Source organism: Pagrus major, chromosome 11 (assembly GCF_040436345.1).
Source record: "Pagrus major chromosome 11, Pma_NU_1.0".
NCBI classification, from domain to species: domain Eukaryota; kingdom Metazoa; phylum Chordata; class Actinopteri; order Spariformes; family Sparidae; genus Pagrus; species Pagrus major.
The window spans coordinates 19,922,545-19,938,889 of NC_133225.1; the positions used below are offsets into that span (position 1 = coordinate 19,922,545).

At 42.5% G+C, this 16,345-nt stretch overlaps 1 protein-coding gene across 1 annotated transcript in view; it reads left to right on the plus strand.

Annotated features, from left to right (window-relative positions):
* The window catches only part of LOC141005000 (ephrin type-B receptor 3-like), a 58,536-nt gene extending 51,609 nt beyond the window's left edge, over nt 1-6,927 (plus strand). Inside the window, exons 15-16 of the mRNA XM_073476729.1 lie at nt 2,933-3,088; nt 5,097-6,927. Coding sequence (XP_073332830.1) covers nt 2,933-3,088; nt 5,097-5,205 — 265 coding nt within the window. The 3' untranslated portion in view covers nt 5,206-6,927. The remainder of the gene's footprint in view (nt 1-2,932; nt 3,089-5,096) is intronic.
* Nucleotides 6,928-16,345: the final 9,418 nt, after the last annotated feature.

The window sequence follows — 16,345 nt, forward strand, 5'->3', positions numbered from 1 at the left end:
GCAGATTGGGTATTTTCACAAAGGGCAATAATGTCGAAAATTATAGTCAAAGCATTATGGATATTAGTGCTGGTCACTCGTGGTTTTCTCAAGTCATATGTTGGAGGAAACCTGCTAGACTCTTGTGACTGATTACAATAACAGGTTATTAGTTTACTGAATGAAGTCACTTGCCATTTCAGCCGTGAGAGATCTGGCATTTGTACCTGAGCCAGAGCAACCGTGATAATGATTTCCATTGTACAAATATTCCTTATCCGATTTGATACAGCGTACATGAGTCACTCTGACTCTGCTGTAACAGTCTTTTCCCATGAAGTGCACATTTCTTCCCGTGCAACTCTGTAGTTCTCACGAATGCATCCTGGGCAACTATGCAAATCCAAATTACCATAGCTCAATACAGCCCTTAAAGCGACTCCCTCGCCTACTGGGAGCTCAATCAATGATGTCACATCTACATTTAGCTGCACTACCTCTCTCCACAACCTGTTTCTTGGAAAGAATTTGGAGGATAGAAGGTGGCAGCAGTATGGAGCGATAGAGAGGAGGATGACCTACCTATCTGTTCCTGCATCAGGGTCTTTCTGTCTTGAGGGAGGGCCGTAGACAATCCTGGTTCGGGCTCATGGGGGAAACCAGGGTCTCGGTTGGCCACCGGAGTGACGTTCTTAGAAGATTAAGCTTGCGGTTAATTAGCTCGATTAAGGCGATGCAAAAAAGAGATGGGAGCGCCTTTTAATTAGCCACTAACGAGATTTTAAACGGGCCAGCGGAGAGGTGGCCTCCTGCCGACAAACCTAACAAGGGAGAAGTGAGAGATGATACCGTCGTCCTGTTCGGCATTGAAGGGTGGCTGGAGGTTAGCTAACACTGTCTGGCATCAAAGTCCTTTGGCTGTGTGTGTTAGGTGTACTTGACATGGCTGCATGTAGTGTAATGAGTAATTGAGCTATGGTGGCGTTAGGCTTCGGGCACTAATGACATGAGTCATTTCTGTGTTTATCTTTCTACTGTTGAGTCTCTGTTGTAAATCACACTTGAAAAATGAATCACATCCACTCTCTAAACTATTTAAAAATACTCAGAAGTAGCGGTGATGAGAGCAAAGTGTTGCATTGCCTCATGCTGCCTGTCTCCCGGCTAAAGAGTCACGCTTGAACGCACCACAAAGTCTACAACCGAAAGTGTGACATTGGCCGACAGTTATGGTTTGCCTGGTGCATCAGGGCCCTAAAAGACAACACTTTAGAGATCCCAACCACTGACTTTGGGTTAGGGTTAAAAATGTTCATTTAGACTCGGCCCACATTTGTTGTACAGGCTAGCATGCAGTATAACTTAGCTTCCCGCTGTGTTTTTGCTTGTGGCTCACATATGTTCAGCATTGGTCTGGACCCTTTTGAAGCCAACTTAAGAGAAGGAGGACTAACAATACTCCATTAAGAGAAGCCAGAGTCCAGCGTTAACGACGGCCCAAGGCCTCGGGCTCCGAAGCACAGGCCTTATTAAAAATCACTCCATCTACACCACTCAATGGAGCCTCTGTATCACTGTTATTAACTCCCCCCTTCATGCTTTTTCTCCTTTCTCCCTCTTTTCTGTCTCCATTCCTCTTTTAATTGTTAATGAATCTAATGCCATCAAAAAGGATGACAGGGATCAACAGAGCAGAGAGGAGCCCAGACAGTGGCGCTCTTTCAGCTTGCCTGCTCCCTCATCTGTTTCTCCTCCTTCACCTCCCAGCAGCTCCATGCCTCCCCCTCCACCTCCACCTCCACCTCCACCTCCTCTCTTGTTCATCCGCTCCACTTCGCTCTGAGTTGTAGCACGGGTTTATTAAAACTCCCAAGGTGGCCTCTCTATCTACAGCATTGATCAGCATAAACTTTCTTCTTTAGAAAGGCCCTTTTGGGCTGTCAACAGGTGCGCAGAAACATGCAAAACACACTTAAACACAGTTTTAGAATTACACACACACGTTGAAACAATAACACACAAGTAGGTACAGTATCATACACACAGATGGACAGTCAAACACACTTTCCATGTACTGCCAGAGTCTGCATATTGATGAGTCAGTCTTACTGTGGAACCGCACACATATGAGCAACATCTGTGTTTACATTCCCCAAATATTTCTCCACTGTCATGTCCACCTGCAACAATAATGCACTATGACAGATAAGGCTTATTTCCTGATAGTTAGGCCCATGCTCATACAGGCAGCCCAAATTTGAGCTGTCCAGCCAAACCGCACGGAATCCAATCGTACCAGATCAGATTTAAACCACAGTTGTAGGTGGTTTGGAGATGCAAAAGAGTACAACTGATCAGATCGGATTTCATGTGGGATTGTTTTCTCTTTTTCGGTCCCCATGTGACTCAGCAACATCTAATTTCATCAAGAAAAACAGGAAGTGAGCTTTTCTAAATACTTCCACAGTTTCGTGAGGGCTCCTAAAGGAGGCATTCCACATTCTTACTTAATGGATGCTGCCAAATAAATGCAGCCTTGACAAAAACAAGAAAAAGATTACGTTTCACATGAATCTCATCTAGTTCCTTGTAAATAACAATGTGGGTAGTCCTCAGTCAAGACCAGATTCGACATCTGCTCTGTTAACGCACACCATCTCGCCTCACCAGCTGCAGCGCCAGCATCCAACCACCCAAGCCTCCAGCCAGTCTCTCCACAGTCATAAAACTGCCCCACCACCACCACCACCACACGCCCTGCACACAACTCCTTACATGTGGAGGAGAGGAGAGGAGAGGAGAGAGAGGAGAGGAGGAGAGGTGGAGAGATGGAGAGGTGGCGCTCAGCGGGGGGCGTTTAGGGGTGAGGTTGGCCGGTAGAGGCAGTACAGTGACGACCTTAACCCTCTCTCTCTCTCTGTTTCTCTTTCTCCTCCCCCCCTCCCCGATGTAGGGTATCCCAGCCCTTGCTTGACCGCTGTGTGCCAGACTATACCACTTTCACCACTGTGGGGGACTGGCTGGACGCCATCAAGATGAGCCGCTACCGTGACAACTTCGTCAACGCCGGATTTGCTTCCTTTGACCTGGTGGCCCAGATGACAGCAGAGTGAGTGGAGAGGGAGTGGATTCAGCTAATCAGGCCTGAAGTGATTGACTGGGCTGAGTTTGATAGTCAAATTAGTGTGATACAGATTGACCTTGAGGGAATAAAAATAGTCTCAGGGCTAAATACAACATGATAAGATGTGGAAAAAGGGCTCTGAGGAGGCTAAAGCATCAAATGACTAAACGTAAAGGATGAGAAAAACACATCTTACTTTATTGGTACATCTGGCAGACATTTCTGAATGCATTTGTAATGAAGATAAATTATGTCTTGAAGATACACAGTTAAGAAGGAAAATGTGAGATTTACTAGCAACACAACTTCCCGAGAGACATGAGAGAGAGATTCTGCAAAAAGATCTTCTGTGCTTTATCTGTAATTTGGTGTGTAATTGACCAATCGGGATAGTTTTGCTGTAAAATGAGAAGGATCATTTAACCAGGAGGGACTAGTAACAATCGCCTGCTTCAGATGAACAACTCACAAACAACAGATGCACAATTCCACAGTGTAGCACAGTTTTTCAGCAAGCACTTGTAGCTGCTTCCGTAGCGACGATCTGCAGTTGACCTTGACGACTCACCCACCTTCTGCCGTGTTTACAAACAGGAAATGATGTAATGTAAGTCATGGAAATTGGAGCCCAGTGATGATCAAATAAATGAATTAGGATTATAATGATAAATAAATTATCCTCATTAGCCGCATAATAGGCAATGGAGGTGGGGGTAATTTGTTTCAATTTGGCCAGGCTGACAGGTGTGGCGTACTGTGGCTCTCTGTTGCCCTTAATGGCCAGTAATTCCTCTAATGGTGCCCATTTATTATCATTTCATCCTCCATCGCTGCTCTGATGGGGATGGCGAAATATGAAAAAACAGAAAAACACCATTTATTTGTGTGAAATTGCGGTGATGCACCCTTATTTGGAGTTGGAGAGGATGGATTCGCAGTGTGGGTATTTCTGTGTGTGCACATGCACGTATTGTATGTGTGTGTGTGTTTCTTCATGTGCGGGTTGAGGCGTACTACAATAGATGGGGCCACAAAGTCATTGAGACAAGCAGAGTGTATGGTGTCTGCGTGTAGTATTAGATTATCCAGTATTTGTGTGCACGTCTGTGTGTGTGTTTGACTGAACGGAGAGGACGCAGACTGTGGCAGAGTCCCAGCAGTTAGCTAATCGCTGCCCCAGACGCCGTCCGCTCTCTCCTCAGCTATCGACTGGGGAAATCAAACAAGTGAGCGGAAAGGAGAGCTTCTCGTGATATTATTGTACAGTGTTAAATCAACATGGCCGCGATGATTAGATTATGCCGTCTGACTAATGGCGGCCAAAGCAGGTGCGCTCTCCCAGGCCTTTTTAAGGGTGTAGTAATGTCAACTGTATGTCAACATTTTCATTTTTTCTCTCTGCACGTCGACCTGAGGTCAAGGCTTACTCACTCTGATCACACTGTAGCTGCTGAAAGACTGATCTGCACTTTTCAGTCTTATGTGACGCGTTTTTCTTATTTTAAACACTGAGGAATGATTTATTGACACACAGAGCCATTCTAAGCATGAAGGACAGGCTCTTAACTGAGTAGTTTGAATAGTATCTTCCAAAAAAAAAAAAGATCCTTTGCTTCCCTGCTTCTGTAGCTAAGTGGTGAGGACTCTGTGAAGTCTGCCAGCTGCCGAACAGTAGCTACGTTTGCACGTTAATCATTAACTATCACATTATGGACCTTTGACTCCCTCCTCTTGCCCACCTGCCAGGCTACAGAAGTATGTTGGAGTAACCATAGCTGGATGAGTGTCCCCATTTTGTTGACATACGCTCTTGTAAACCATTTTATGGGTGATTGCCAAGGTGCTCTGTTCCCACCTGGTAGAGTGTGTTTATTTGTGGTTGAAAAGTGAAATTTGCACTTCAACTTCGGACATGTGATGTTTGTCTACTTTTATTTTTTTATGGCTGAGCCACCTGTTCTTATTTTTCTTCTCCTTTCTTCTCACTCCACAGGGACTTGCTGCGGATAGGGGTAACGTTGGCTGGCCATCAGAAGAAGATTCTTGGTAGCATTCAGGACATGAGACTACAGATGAACCAAACACTTCCTGTCCAGGTGTGAGCGACAGGACACAGACCGTTACAGTCGAAGGACAGCCGGACAGGAAAAAGGGGGAGGAACTGTGCCAGAGAGAGCCATTGGAAAACCCTAGCTGCCTGACCCATCTCTGCCAATTAGACGCTATGAAACTGGCTTGCAGTGCCTCTGACTTTTTTTGTTTTTTTTCTTTATTTCACTACCACTTCCATTTCCTGTTCCCGCTTTTTTGTTGTTATTCGTCATTGTTTCTTTTTTCCATCCAATCAGAATTAGTGTGTTTTTGAAAGAGGAAAACGAGTTAACCCCCTTATATCCCATGCGTGCCTCACCAGCTCTGGTGTGGGTTGACGTTTGCATGCATGTGTGTTCTAGTGAGGTTGGCCTTAGCCCTGCAACTGAAACGTCACACTCCGATCCTCGTGCAAGAGTCCTTCCCCTTGACCTCTCAACCCAGCTTCGATGGACATAATAAAGAATGAACACCCTGGTGTAAAAAAAAGTGAATAAACGTTCACACATAAAAACAAAAAACAGAGGACCCACAGGAGATAGAGGACAGTTCTTTCCCTGATAGAAGTTGTTTTACTGTGCACGTGTGTGTCGTTCTCCATCTTCATATTGAAGGTGTGTTATCTAAAAGGGCACTTGCTGGAGAAGGGTGAGTTGGTGGAAGAGGAAATATTAGGTCAAAGGTCAAGAGGATGACAGAGGTCAAAAAGGTCAAAGGAGAGCAGCCACATTTTTGGACACTTGTTTTGGCTGTTGAGCGACCTCTTCACTCTGACCTGAAGTGACTCAGGATAGTTCCACAGCTTGGGATCACCTGCTCATCAACTGTGTTTTTACACATAAAAATCTTTTATTTTTGTTTGTCCACACTAGTTTTTTTTTTTTTTCTTTTCATGGCTTTCTTACACATTTTTTGGGAGATTTGTGGTTTCAAAATGGCCGGTCAAACCCCCACTGGACGCTTTATGTGATTACGGGGAGACGAGGACTGTGGCAACACTATAGAAAGACCACTTGGCCTTTTTGTGTGCATTTTTTGTACGTGTGTGTGCGCGCATGTGTGCGTGTATGCGTGATTAAGTGTGCTTGGATGTGCGGGTGTGTCAAGTTGCACACAAGTATACTGTACAATACAGCTTCCGCTATTTGCCACCGTGGAGAATTAACGCATGAACTGAACCGTGACAAGGAGCAAATATATCTGAAACAATTACGCTATATTCTGTGGACAACTGTTAAACATTCTTTTTTATTGAATCCAAAAAAATGAACTTAGGACATACATATATATATAAAATTATATATATATATATGCATCATGCAGAGACTGAGAGAAACCATGACGGACACCTTACTTTCTACTTACTATTATCTGGATTTAGAAATAATCAAAATTCTTGTTTTAATTTCTTGACATCCTGCCCTATGTATTTATTTGTACCCCCACCCCCACCCACCAACACCCAGACAGACTTCAGGCCATTTGGGACAGTGGACTTGGAACAATCAGAGGGAAGAGAGACTCCAAGAGGATTCACCTAAATGAATTGATGATTATTAAACAAATGAAATTGCATATAAATTGGATATTGTATTTTTGTTGTTGTTCTAAACAGCCTGTACATGTTTTGTAACAAAAATACGATAAATAACAAGAAAAAATGGTGTTTTGACAAAATGGAAGTGCTGTTGTGAAATGTTTGATTCAGAGTGAAATTAACAGAAAGAAAGAAGAAGGGCGATGCGGGGGGGAGGTGGGGAGGTAGAGAGGAAGAGATGAACAACACCCATGGTTAAACTACATGTTGCCCTTTTGCTCTCCGTCCATTGTTGTGTGAGTGTCTGTGTAGGTGTGTTCAAGTTTGTTTGTGCAACCTGAACTGGATATTAAGCTTCCCCGATCCATTCTCATTCTCGAGCATTTGTGAAGCATTGAGCTGTTACTAATCGTCTTCCAGGCACATTGTTTTCAACTCAAAACCTCCTGCAAACAACTCAAATGACATCTCAGTGGTTTACTTATGTTTTGATTTTACTTACTCACCGTCACCTCCCATAATGAGATCCTCTTTACCATCTTAAGGAGTCATTAGGGGGAAGGTCCGGAGATAATGCAGCCTATCTGCGTCGGTGGAGCTCCATCACTAGGCCTGCAGTTTTCAACTCATCAGAGAATCCAGAGCTGTCAGAACACAAACCTATTGGTCTCTATCTGTCAGGTCGATTAATGCCAGTTTGGCATTGCGAGGATACGAGCATGCAGCGAGGGCAGACATACGGCGGGCTGACCTATCATTATCTCTCTTCATTTCCTGTCTGGCCTGCAATCATCCTGTCTCAGCTCAGGCTGCTGCATGATTAGTACAGTGCAGGATCAACAGCCCTGGCACGCAGACAGTGAAAATCTGCAGGCCCCCCTCATCCTAAATGATAGCAGCTGCATCACGGAGACTGTATTATTTCTCTTCTCACAGAGGGGTGTTTGAAGGTAGGGGATGAGGGGATGGGGCTGCATCACTGGTGTGAGCTTCCAGAGAGTCTCCATATTGTTTGGGTTTGAGCTGATCAATGCAATATGTTAATATTATTAGTTAGCTGTGTAATGATAGCGTGCTGTTAGTGGCCATGCAGTGTGTCTTGCCATATTACTTGTGTCAGCCTCTCTGTAAGTCCCTTCAGAAGTCGTGGAGGATATTATGCAAAACTTTCCTGTTTTTATTGTTCATTATTATTCCACAGACACGTTTTCACTACCACTAGTACATTCTGTAAAGGGCTTACTAACCTGTAGTAGTTGTAGTACACAATCAAGTAGTAATTTAACTGTTATGTACTCAAACTATACAGGAAATAAGTCTCATATCTTTACATTTTCTTCCGCAAAGCATCACTTAGATTTCTGATACCGTGTCTGAGAATCAGAAGCGCCGGTATCGTCAGCATGATTTGCTATCACGACGAGACAGTGTTGAAAGTGCCTGTTAGATGTGCAAACATTTTTTGTTCTTTATCATTTCATATTATTATGTTGTGTCTCTGTGAGGCGACACAGCATTTTTGATTGGAAAACAGTGACAAAGTCTACATTCGGAGAATCGGTGCAATCAGAAGCTCACTTTTACCCAAAGTCTCCCAGGAATACAAAATATTAACCCCTCGTCCTATACTCAGCTCAGTCATTCAATCAGCTAAACCCCACCGTTGCATACTCGCATGTGACACCAAAAAGACACAGTTGATGAGCAAAGACAAGAGAAAGGGGGGCATATGTGGGCTAAACACAATCAGATGGCAGACATGCCCACTCATGAAAAATGGCAGCGCTTTGGAGCTTGCATGAACTATTGATGAGGTGCACATGGTGCACTGGGGTCTGGAGTTGTGTTCACCAAAGTCAGCGGGCCGTGAGTGATGAGCTCAACTGGCACTGTTGCACATCTTAAAATGATTAAACTGCCACCACATCAACTGCAAACAATTCATCTTTAAGCGGGTTTTTCGCACATTCACGGGAGTGTTTAATATTCAACATTCACAGGGAGGAAAGACACTCACCCTCTCTTGTGTGTTTTTTTTGTTCATCCCTCTGGCTTTGTGTTTGCTGAAATTAAGATGGACTGTTATGTTTTAGTGTGTGTGTGTGTGTGTGTGTGTGTGTGTGTGTGTGACAGAGAGAGTGTGTGAAATAAAAAGGATTGCCATTTTATACAGACAACACTTTGATCAGCTGAATTTAAGCTTTGTCAGATGTGGTTATTTCTGTGTGTGCCAATAGGATTCAAACTAGCCCAACATTCCTTCCACCTTTCTTTCCCTATTTTACATCCTCCACAGATCATGAAACAAACACACCCAACCTCCCCGAAACCCCCTTACCACTCACTAACTTTCTTTTCTTCAGTTGTTTGTTTTGAATAAATATATACAGTACTGTCTTTTCTTCTGTCTTCTAACAAGCTCACCCCACATCTGTCTTTCGGTCACTTTTATAAACCCCCTCTTCAAACAAGGAAGTGATATGTTTCAGAGAGTACTGTACATGTGTAGTGAACCGGGAGGGGGAGCGATAAGAAATGCAATTGTTAATTCCTCTTTGAAAAGCATTAAGATGTATTTAATGGTGCAGACATACACAACAAATTACTAAAAAAAAATGATGATGCATTCTTGTAGAAATATTTTTAAAAGACCCTTTTTGCAATTAAATTATTTAAGAAATGTGACCCGATCTCCTGACTGAGTCTTTATGTTTGTGTTTTGAGTCGATAACTCATCCGTGTCGACTAAATTGTTCTTCCGTGAGGGACCACGCCAACACATAATCATGCACATGTTCTCCAGTCAAGACAAACACATTCAATTTCACTGCTTATCATTTATCTCTCGCTGCTATAATCATTACCAGAACTCCATATAGTTTTTCAGCGTTTATAACAATAACATTTCTTGATGATAAAGTGGCACCAGGGCCTCAGCTCAGATAGCTATCTTCCTCATATAAACATACCACACTTCCAGAATTAATCCTGCATGTTTCTGTTAATGTGCTCGGTGTACCTGTGAGCAGCGATTGTCATTTTTCATCCACAGCTGTCTGATTTGATTTGTTTGTCTTTCAGGCAGCTTTAGGTTGCCTTATTCCCATTGCCATGGAATAGCCTGAGGGCATTTAAAGTAACACTGTCTGTAAAAGAAAATATTTTTTTTTTCTAATGCCTTCTTTCATCTTTATAGCTACAGGCACCTGATGAATGGATATTGATCTTTTGGAGAAGTTACACAGAGTTCATCTATTTCTAATGCTCCTTCAGCTGCTAAGTTCCTTGCTATTATGGAGGTTGTAACTATGACTTAGAGACCACTATTATAAAGTGATGTCCCGGATTTAGCTGAGTGAAACTGCACATGCTCAGAGGATACCGCGCAGCACAATTCCAAATCAGATATAATCCCTCAATTGTTGCCATCACAACGAGGCCGCTTTTGCATCTCAGCCTCCCAAGTTTGCAAGACATGTTGTCACAATCAAATCAAAAAGTTTGCAATCCAAAGTACAGCTCTGTCAATGCTACCCAATGCTAAAGCTCCCCGTATTGTCTTTCAAGTCCACTAATTTATATGAGCTCCACTCATCTCTGCAGGCACTGAGCCAACAGTCTTGTTTTGGAGCGAAAAAAGGGGAAAGATGCTCAGATCATATATTCTACCTCATCCGCCCCTCGCCTTGTCCCCTGGCTCCCCTCTTCCCCCCTTCCCTGTCCAATTAAATGCAGAACCATGGATCGGGTGGTCTCGCTGTCTGGGTAGAGCAGATATTTTTGAAACGCTCCCCCCTAGATGCGCTCGGAGAAGTTTCAACAGAGGATTATGTGGGTTCTTTTTGCGTTGCAGCAGGCAGAATAAATATCGTCTCAGATCTCCGCAACTTTTATAGCTTCGAGTCGATCATCTGACAACATCACTGTCTCCATTGATGTTGATGGATTTACTGGACACCTTCAAGGTCCACCATTTCATGGGCATAAAATCTGCGTTTTCGTCTTGAATCCAGTTTCTATGTTTCCACTGTGGCAATACTTTGGCAGAAGAAACTTAAAAACCCCATGTGAACATATAAGTTAACCACAACTGTACTTATCCTGAGACAGACTGGAGACCGTATCATAGGTTGTGAGTTGTTTCGACTAGCCCAGACAGCAGGTGCTCCTTCAGTGCTCGATACGTAGTATAATCTGTCAGTTAGGAGTAAATATGGACCGATGCCAAGATGAACTAAAGCACTGTATACTTCCCTACGGCTGTTGACATTGTGTCACATTACTCCAACGCTGGAAAAGATTGATCGTATGCAGGCCTGTTTCATCAAAATATGTCATATAATGCGAGGGAGAATTATTGAGATGTCAATAGAGATCAGCGTCTTATCCCTACACAGTCAGTGAGGCTGCATTAGCATAAATATCCCTCCACATTAGCATGTCTTAGCTACATGTCGGTCAGGAGGAGGATCAATGCAGAACATGATCGCACAGCAACATTAAAAAAAAAGAAATCCACCCCTTCACATCCTCCTTGCCCACTCCTACCCCACATCTCCAAAGCCAGACTCTGTCTCCCTTTATTCTCTCTTATTCCCTACAGAATCTCCCTCACTCTCCCCCTCATACCAGCTCCCCCACTAACACCCCCACACCCGTTCTCTGTCTACTTTTTCATCCTCTCCCATCTCCTCTGCCATAATCCCTCTCTTTCACTTTAGCTTGGCACAACTAATTGGTCACGTCTGTACTGTGACATGGGGACCTGACATAATTGCTGGACAAATAGCGAGGCGTTTAGCTTCGGACCTGTCTCGGCTAAGCTGTACACAGACACCAGCCGACTGGAAAGCCTAATTACCACTCCAACCCTGCAACTTGCTAATTGGCAAATGCTTCCAACAAAGAGGCATGTGTGTCTGGGTGCACGTGTGTGTGTGTATTTGTCTGCACCTTTGTTTCCTTCCTTTAGCCCTACCATGCAATGAATTACTTTTTCAAAAACTATGTGCATGATATGAGTCATGGTTTCCAAGATGTTTCAAAATGTGTCATTAATTTCATTTAATTGCATTTCCAATAGTCATCTGCAAAGTGTCAGTTTCAGTGTGTCATGCATCACATTTCTCTTTGCTGTTGTATTATTTTGCTGTCTGTCATGACAATGCTAATTAAATTTCCCCTTCGATTAGCTGAGCTCATTCCAGACTTTCTCCACACATCATACTTTAACTTTTTTCTCTCATTTTTTATCTTCAACACCCCCACACATGCATCTTTCCAACACATGCACTCACTTACAGACCTGATTGAACTGATTTTCACATCTCAGGGTTTTTGGCCTTTGATTAATTCCAGTTATTTTATCTGTTGCACCAATGACCTATGACTATAAATTATAAACTTAAGAAGTAAATGTAAAAAAAAGTTATTGGTTCGCACTTTTCTTTGCAATTTTGGACATATGTATTTGCAAAAATGTGTATTGGGCTGAACAAAATAACAGAGGAATGCTATTTTAATTGCTATATTTTATACATTTTTTATTTATTTATTTTATTTATTTCTCAGGATCAGTGCATATCATTCAACATTACTGCAATTAGCCAAGAGGCTAGATTTCATCAATAGTCTCTGGACAGGTTGGCCACCTAAAGTCAGCAACATCAAAAACAAAAAACAAGCTAGTAACAACAATCAGGATGTAAGGCATGTCGATTGCAGTAAAAGCATGGCATGGATGGCAGTTAAAACAGAGCCAATTGCGGTGATACAAAGCAAAAACAAACAACACAAGCAAACACAGACGTGACACGAAAATTACAGCAGCTTCACAGTAAATATTTCAGATAAATATTTCTGTAGTGGAAGGGTGAGTGTTTGAAACTTGAACTCGTCCATTCAAAGGAAAATCACAAAGGATTGTCCTATTGCAAAACCCCTGAAATGTTTGACCACCCGCTCACATCACCCCCTTCCCCAAAAAAGGGGACCCGACCTCTTCTGTCCCAGAACAAGCATCCTATTGTTGGGTGTTTGGGTGCAGCTGCATGGTCTTTCTGTCTGATGGGCTGAGCATGTCTACCAGGGAAACAATATTCGACAGGACTGCGCCCGGGGTCCAGGGGGTGACCTGGAGTTCACGGTCGAAGCCGGACAGTCGGTGGGAATCCATCACACGTGAGAGGTACGCCGGCCTTCAGGTACGTCAAAGCCAATGAACAAGCACATCAAAATGCCGCTGTGGGAAGATAAGATGTCCTCATGGCTGCAGTTATCAAGATAGAGCCTTAATTCAATGTAAACAGCGCATAATACCAGCACCGTAATGCATAAATCACATGGCCTAGCATGAAACCGCACTGACGCGGGCCTGCTACTCGAGGGAAAAGAGCTCACACGTACAGCAATGCATAAATGATGCTTGGTGAGATAATGAATTTACTTTCTTCCAGCCCCCCTGCTGAGCTCATGTCCTCATCACAGTTGAGCAGACATCGAGCAGGTTTGTGTTTCTGTGTCTTTATGGGGGGTTTATGCAAAAGGCTTTCGGCATGTTTACTTAAGAGAAAACCAGTGCTGCGTCATTAAGCTAACCAAAAACAAAAATGATCTCTCTACGGAATTGCAAATAAGGACCTATTTATTAGGACTGCCCTGAAAATTATACAGCAATATTTCATAATTTTGAAATCCCCTCAAAAGCACTTCATAAACATTAAGACTCAAATATGACAATATTATTTGACCAAACATCTCAATCAATATTTTGATTATGACAAACGATGCTTTCACAAAATATTATTATAATATTGATTATTGATAAATAATCATCAGTAATGTGGATATAGTGTCTAAGTGTGTAAAGACGAATATTAGAGCAAGTAGAGCAGTCTGATGAGTTCAATGCAGCCTTTAAAACCAGGAAGAGAGGACACTTAGGCCGTATCACAACATAACAATATCCATAATCTGAGACCATATATAGTCTCATAGGATAATAATGTTATAATTTCAATATATTGCCCAGCCCTACTATTTATATTATATTGGTATAGCTTTAAGCTTAATAATGGGCATTTAGTAGCATGAGCAGCACAATCGATAGGAAAAAAAAAATCTGATAATCTCTTAACTGACTAACTGACCTGCCTGCAGAAATGTTTTTTTTCCCTTTCTTTCTTTTTTTTTGCTACGTCTGAAACGGCTGATAGAAAAAAATATTGTATTGAATAAAAATGAAGAACAATCGCTCTCAGTTTCACTGACGTAATTATGAAGAATAACACCCCAACAAACATCTGCTGGCCATTATTTCTTTGATGTGAATAATCCAGCTGCACCATCGATAATCTCGCTCTCCAACCGAAGATAATTAATAGCTTGTGCTTTGCACTTATGAAAGGCGGTCATGACATTGCCAAGTCGAGGTCATTTTTCCTCTCCATTGGTGTCATCGGTGGGCATGAAGGGAAGGGCCTTGTTCCTGCCTGACATCTCATTAACTGCTTGTCGATATTTATCAGTCTTAATCAGAGCTGTGGCAGGTCTGGTGTGATTACTTCCTGGGTGTGAAAGCAATCACACCTCGTCCTTCCCTACGTCCTTGATTTACGGATGGAAAAATAGTCTGGCATGTTTGAGGAAGTTTGAGAGGGCCGCGTGAAAAGGAGATGGAATTGAAAAGAGCGCATTCCCAGCCTTATCTCTCCTTAGTGCAAACATACTGCACAAGATAAAATACATCAGAGTCAAAGCCTGGCAATGATGACAGACTATTTGTTTTCTCTCTTGAAAATCCAGTAAAGGGCTGTAATATTGTGAGTCCACAACGCATGATGGCTTGTCCAACTGTCGAGATTTTAAATCTCAGAAAGGCAACACATTACCTGGCCACATGAATTTTTCCATTAAATTCAGAATGGAATGAGGAATGGCTTATTTCCAGGACCATTTTACCCATCAAAACACTTATTTATTTGAATGGGAAATCAACATATAACACAACATATAATATATCTCTTTCCAAAGTATTTGAAATGTGCATTTATTATAGGTTTACAGATTAGATACAGACTATAATCAAATCAAAACAAGATGTCAAAGAAATGATCAATAGTTTTTTTTGATAATTTTGACATCCATACTTTTTTATACTAGGGTTAGAAAATAAGTATAGAAAAGTAAACATCTCTGTATAAAACGATATTGTCATCTTAAAATAGAGGGGAAAAAAACATAGAAAACCATAGCATTTACAGAAGAGATATTGCTAAATATTGTTTAAAGTAAATAAAAAACACAAGCTCTGCCTTAAAGGTGGAAGCTAAACAGAAAGAGGAAAATGTAACCGTTATCCCTATACCAGTTTCCAGCAGCTGTAATAACGTGTGTGATATATGTATTATGATTTTAGTTGAATAAACTGGTACAAAGTGAGATTTAATTCTCGGAAACAAACCTGCTCCCATGTCGCATCAAAATGACCCGATAAAAATCAGATCAACTGGGAAAATTAATTTTTTGATCAAACAAAAACTATAGTGGTTTACATCTAGCATCAGGTGTCCAGTCTTACCCCCTGACCTCACTAAGGACCTCTAACAAGGCCAAAGTGAAGGAGTCTAATGTCAGGTGGCAGGCACACAAAGGTGACGCAATGGGGGGTGTCGGATAATGCGCTAACATTCTTGCAGCTGTGTGAGTCCGAAGGCCAGTGAGGTGTTTTAATGTGAAACCAAGTGTCAACTCATTACGGACTCGGCTTCACCTCTCTGCACTGCCAGTGACCTGTAAACAGTTCGAGTCGCCCAGAGTTGTCACGAAACAAAGGCGGAGAGTGAAAAAAGTGCCGCTTGAGTGCAGGCCAAACACAGCGGGAAAGCCAAAGCGCTTTCTGTCCAATAAAATAAGATGAATCATGAAAAGTGGGACATTGTCCGACTTCACGGATTAAGAGACTGACGGTGTTATGTCGGATTTTTTTTCTCCTCTTTTTTCTGCCGTTTTATTTGCTGCGTTCGCTCTGCGACGCTACTCCAATCGCGTTGGCGGACTTCGCCCCAGCACCAGTCACAGCCAGTCAGCCACAGCCGAGGATTCTGATTGGACGAAAGTGACCGAAATGTGACCCCGCCCGCGGCCAGACACTCGCATCATGGCGGACGAGGTCAAACAAAGGCCAGATCGTGATGCATCTTGGGTAAAATGTGTCCTCTTTTTCCAAGAAGGAGGAGGGCAGTTGTGAAAGCAAAAATGTAGGACAGCTGGTAAACAGAGAAGCCATCATTCTGTTAAACTAGACACAGATTTAAATAAACTAATCGGACATTGACGCTTTACGGAGAGTTGTTGCCCTCATGCTACACCAGTGACTGTGTTTAATAGCTGTGTTGAGACAAGCCTAAACACACAGTGCTCGCATATCGCTCATTAACAAAGATTTGCATCAAGCCTAATTTAGCAGAGTGCGCTATCAGGGTGTAAATGGTGTCCAATAAAGAACAATAAAGGCTTTCGATAGAGGCGTAGTTAGCGCAGGCAATTACCTCTCATTACATTATAGATCGTTAGAGCCGTCATATTAAACACATGGAAAATGTGAAGTAAAGGCT